This window comes from Dendroctonus ponderosae, unplaced genomic scaffold (assembly GCF_020466585.1).
Source record: "Dendroctonus ponderosae isolate FM_Combo_2020 unplaced genomic scaffold, Dpon_F_20191213v2 Dpon_F_20191213_4, whole genome shotgun sequence".
In the NCBI taxonomy this organism is placed as follows: Eukaryota; Metazoa; Arthropoda; class Insecta; order Coleoptera; family Curculionidae; genus Dendroctonus; species Dendroctonus ponderosae.
The window spans coordinates 16372323-16377858 of record NW_026018611.1 but is presented as its reverse complement, the minus strand read 5'-3'; the positions used below and the strand labels follow the sequence as shown (position 1 = coordinate 16377858).

At 37.1% G+C, this 5536-nt stretch overlaps 1 protein-coding gene across 1 annotated transcript in view; it reads right to left on the bottom strand.

The window, feature by feature from the left end:
• LOC109536888 (putative malate dehydrogenase 1B) overlaps positions 1 to 1473 on the bottom strand; it is a gene marked incomplete at its 5' end in the record, with an annotated part of 6410 nt that extends 4937 nt beyond the window's left edge. Inside the window, 1 exon segment of the mRNA XM_019903335.2 lies at positions 1117 to 1473. Within this exon segment, the coding sequence (XP_019758894.2) occupies positions 1117 to 1473 (357 nt within the window).
• Positions 1474 to 5536: the final 4063 nt, after the last annotated feature.

The following is a 5536-nucleotide window of genomic DNA, read 5'->3' as shown; positions in this document are numbered from 1 at the left end:
GAGAGGACTACAAGTTTTAAAGGATAACTCCCGAAAACTCGTAGTACCAAAAAAGGGGGTTTTTTAGTTGGTAAGAATCCAACACTACCCAGGGTTCGGAACACTTGGTGTCTTCGCGAAGATTTTTATTCCTCCAGCCGCCGGGCAAACAAAAAAAAAATTGCATATTTGGCTGATGACAGGTGCCCCGTATCAAACTTGTGCTCTGATCACTTGTTTGTAAATTAGAGTTTTGTTTTGTAGTGAGAGTGTGTTTTTGCGATTAAGAAGAGGGTGTAGGTAGGCGGCAGTTTGAATTTCTGTTTTAATACTTTTGTTTATGTGTTGAGAGAAGTCTAGCTTAGAGTCTATTATTATGCCAAGATATTTGACTGCCTTTGTGTATTCGATTTGCGTGTTGTTCAGTGTTAGTTTTGGAGTGTTTGTGTTGACTGTTTTTCTAGTTATTAGCATGGCTTTAGTTATCAGGTTATAAAACTTCAAAGTTTGCCACAAACTGAACGAAAGTTAGGGGTAGTTTGTGGATGTTTTGGACTTTCCAAACCAAGCCCTCATCCCAAGCTTCAGTAGGGACCGCGAAACCTGCACTAAAACACCAAGGGAGGGAACCAATCAGTGTCGCCATCTATCGCTCGTGTCAAAATTTATTGAATTACTAATATCGCTATTAAAAGATAGGGGTTTATGGCAGCACCCATATTATTTAGGAGTATAAAAAATAGATAACAACCTATTCTCAGACCTACTGAACATACATACAAAATTTCATCAAAATTGGTGAAGCCGTCAGAGAGAACTGGGTACTAGTCTTTATTTATGCTCGTCATAACCGCGTCGCATTCCGATGGGCTTGGACCGTGCCATAAGAAGATATTACTTCAACAAAAAAAAACAAGGAGACCATACCGGAAAAATATAGGATTCAGGGAGATTTTAAGACAACTTTTCAGTTTTTAGTCAAGTAAGTTCTGATAAGTGACAAAAAATAAATAAGAAAATAATACCAAAATGTCTTTCATAAACGTGGTTTGTTGAGAAAACACAGATTAAGATTTACACATTTAAAAAAAATAATTTTTAACGCTTGATTCGTCACTGCTCCGACTAAACACTCACCTCTTGTACGGTTTCAGTATATGAGCTTTAAATATAATACTGGATTCATCAACATATTCATTACAACCAACAAAGCCCCAAACTGGAGGAGAGCCAATTTTTGGAACGGGCACTCCTGTCTTTTCAGATACGGCACTAATCACAGATAACCCTCGATCTGCAGTTAAGGCGACAATGTTGGATGGTATCAGTACAGTGCAATATTCCATCATGCATGTGGCCATAAAACATATTGGTCCTTCGTTACAGAAAATCACCCGCAGGGCGCGTTTTGCATTAATATTTATTATGTCAGCCATCGCGTTTATTCTGGTTGAACAGCGTTTCGTCCACATATCCGTTGTTTCTGTTTGGTTTCTGTGAAAACGCAAAAACAAATGCTGTCAACATTCAGATTGGTATAGGCACAAATAAAATAACAACATTTTGTCAGATGTTCGGCCGGTTGCTTCCTTTGCCCATTATCTAAATAGGCGCGCTAAGTCGTCTATTACCTGGACAGTACTCTAACATGGGCACTCTTCAGCTAGCCATACGTACGACAGCGTCAGGATATTTCTTCGAGGGGCATTGAATAAAGAAAAACGGTCTTCCTGAATGGAAGCCAAAAACCTCTTTTGCTGCGACCTAGTCTGGATAATTTCAGCCGTGGCGTAAACCCCTGGCAGTTTCAGTCAGTAAATAGCCTAAGCCACGCCCCCTCTCTCGTTGGTGCAAAGACCAGCCTGCACCAACCAGAGCAAGAGAGCACGAATCTGACCATTTTTCAATGGTCAGATTCGTGCCCAATCAACCAATTTCAAATTTGGCCCTCTAGCGGCCAAAGCTGATTAAAACTGTACAGGGTCCCTGTACTATATCTTCGAGACTTCTATAAGGTACCTTCGTAACTTTTAGTGCTATCATAAAGTTATATATCTTCGGTAATTCTTTACCCTACAGTCTGCTGTGGCACGCGCACATGCCCGCGCGCAAGGTACGCGCAGCCGAAAATCGCATATTGGTCAGCCATGTTGCCGAACTACCATCAAAGTAAAAAATGAGTTTCAAATTGACGTTGAGAAAACGGCAAAAATTCCATTTTTCAAAATTGATACCCCCAATTTTGATAATTTTATCTTATTCAGTATTAAAAATAAGGGTAAATTTATGTAAAGTTGAGTATTACAAAAAGAATGGGGTAAAGTTAAATCATAAACTTGTGACACATTTGCCATTCAATGCCCACAAAAACAAAACCTTCACGTTGTGCTGTTAAACAAATTGAACAGTGCATATTCAATTCATAAGGGCAATCATAAAAATTAGAGAGCCTTAGATTTAAAGAAAAAAACGGGTTTATGTTCTCGATACAGGGGCGTGCGGTCCATGGAAGCAAGGAAACATTGCTTCGCCTAGAATTCTCTAGAAGTCGACCAACCGAAAGTTTAGAAAAATAGTCTTATTATTTTATTTTATTCATTGTGTAATAAACCGCAAAATTCTTACTAAACGGGTCGAGCCTACATAACAAATAAGCTCCTTAAGTGGTGACGTCACAAATTAGACAGATTCAGGGACTGCATCTAAGCAAAAAACACGAAGTTTCCAAAGTGTGCTGATTATCTTAACAGTGAAGAAAAAGAAGCATTCTAAGGTATGTATTTGCATTTAGGAGTGTCTTAGTAACGATTCTGCACTGAAATCATAACGTAATTATTAGCAGTTTTCTTTATTTTCGACGAAAATGTCTTGGTAACCTCAAACTTGATGTGAACGGATAGCAGGTTTCCTATTAGTAACTGTGTTAAAACCTGTTATTTGTATTTAAATGTTATAGAATAAAGGTTATGTGTGTGGGCTCCTGAATATATAAATTATAATGATCGTGAAAATGTTCGTTTTTCCGCTTTCCAAAAGACCCACCCACACGAAATCGATGGGCAAAGTCGGTACGCTTAGTAAATCTTATGTTGTTGTTGGCATACCGTATGTTATACTTGAAAATGATTTGTAGGTGAACTCTATAGATCCTGGTCCTGGTGCCTTTGTATGCAGTTGTTATTTTCTTGATGGGAATAATTAAAATGGCTCTATACAGCTCTTGGCCATAAGGTACTGTAATAATACAGTACTTATCGCAAAATAGTTAAAGTAACGGAGTCCCGAAAAATTAGAAAATATCTGTCGGAGCTGATATACCAAGCTACCACTTGAGCACAAAATAACTACAAATTCCTGTAATTTATATATAATCACATGCATATAAACATAATTTTACAGACCTAAAACTGAGCCACAACTTTCGACTTCGACTGAAGGTATTCCTGAAAGTAGGTAGTGTGTTATTATGACTGGAAAGTTGTAAAACTTAGTATGCAAGATCCGTTCCTCATAACTCACATGAAACTTTAGCTGTTAGATTTAATGTTTCGCAGTCAAAAATATACAGAATTACAATAATACACAGCAAGTTTTCTCTTTCATACTGGCTGTAAAGGAATCGGTAATCGTTAGTGCTGTTAAAAGAATTAAAATAATTGAAGCTTGAGATACCAGTAGCAACGGTTGTTGTTTGTAAACAAAAAGGTAGTTGTTGATAGAGCCCCGATTATAAAAAGGCACAAATAAAGTATCGTAAAAAACACCCAGTGGTCGTCATTATAATTATAAAATAAATACAGTCCACTTTGAGTGCCAAATAAAGGCATTCGAAAATACTGGCTCTCACATCTTTAAGTCAAGTAGGCGAGTCTTAGGTAGCGAACACTAGCTCAATGACATTGCCTCTCTGTTAAGAGTTTTCACCCCTCTTTAACTATGCACAGTCTTCTTTAAAGCAATCCGCTACAGGAGAAAATTGTGCGACGTGACCTGCAGACACTTAAAATGCTAACTTATCATTAGAATCGAGGAACTAACAGGTCGGGATGTGTATTTAATCCACAAATTGTCTGCAAGGCATGTAGACATTCGTATCCAACAGCAATCAGCTGTTAGAAAACATAACCTGCCGGTTGAAAAACGTTTATTTTAAGAAAAAGTAAGAACGATGTATCAAATGTAGTGAACAAAATAGTTCCTAACGACAGCAGTACTTCCTTTTTTCTAATATTAATGCTTAGAACCTGCAGATTTCTAGAAAAATACAGAATGAAACTAGGTCCAGTGCTAAAAAGATACAATTAATTTGTGTGGATACAGTCCTTCGGCGCGGGCATCGTCTGAGGTCAGACTAATGGAGCGTAGTAGGCAATGGAAATACCGCACAGATCTTTAGGGTAGGAAGCAGCAGACGAAGTTAAATACACGAAGGAAAAAACATTGTATAGACGCGTTCTTCAGACTCAAGAGCATCAAGAAAAGACGATGTAGACATACAGCCTGCAACCGAACGTAGGCGCATCGCGCGTCGTGATCCATCACAGTCCGAGTCATAGATAAAGACGAGTCTCGATATGCAATATTTCCGACTGCTTCTCGGTCACCATATGAAATTTTCGGGATGAAGGACTGGATAAGCAGTTGTGTAGATTAAATACGCACTGTGCGCATACACCTTACGTTTGATTTTGCAGTTTGTGGGAATCCAGAGATAGTAGTAGGAGTAGTGGTGGCAGCATAAGTGTATTTAAAGATTGCTTCCCTTGCCTAAAATTTCACCGCACGCCACTGTCTGGATATAACTACGTATAATTGATACAATAATAATTAATAATTAATAAACGGTTCTTAATATAACTGTATCATATTATCTATAATTTGATAATAAATAAGTTTACGTAATCTTCGTTTGTATAATTTATGCGTCCGGGCATAATTATTAATTAATTGCAAAAGGTAACTGACAGCTATAACCATTCCTTTGGTATTTGTTGTATTCAAAATGGCCACTTTTGTCATGGCAACTAAGAATGGCAGGATTTAAAAAAAGATGCTGCAAAATAGCCATATGAAAACATTAAATTGGCAATATTTAGAAAACTAAACACTTTTGGAATAGACATTGTAACACAAACTTACCCTTATTTTTAATACTGAAAAAGATGAAATTATCAAAAATGGAGGATTTGAAAAAAACTGTTTTTGGCGTTTTCTCGAAGTCATTTTGAAACTTATTTTTCAACACTTCGTTTTAATAGTTTTCTAAATGTTGTCGAAATTCCATTAAAGTAAGGCCTTCTCGACAAGAAATGAAACTCAAATAAATTTGAGTCTCTACTTAAGTAGACCATATTCGCTTATAGAAAGACTAATATTTATTCGAGTGGCTACAGCTGTAATTTTTTACATAAACTTTCAAATATTTCAAAAACAGTCAGTATTAGGAATAGGAGATTATACATGAAATATACAGGGTGTCGCAATAAGGATGGTAAGCGGCTGTATCTTGGAAAGTATGTGTTGTAGAGTGATCGAAAAACAAACTTGAAGAAAAGAA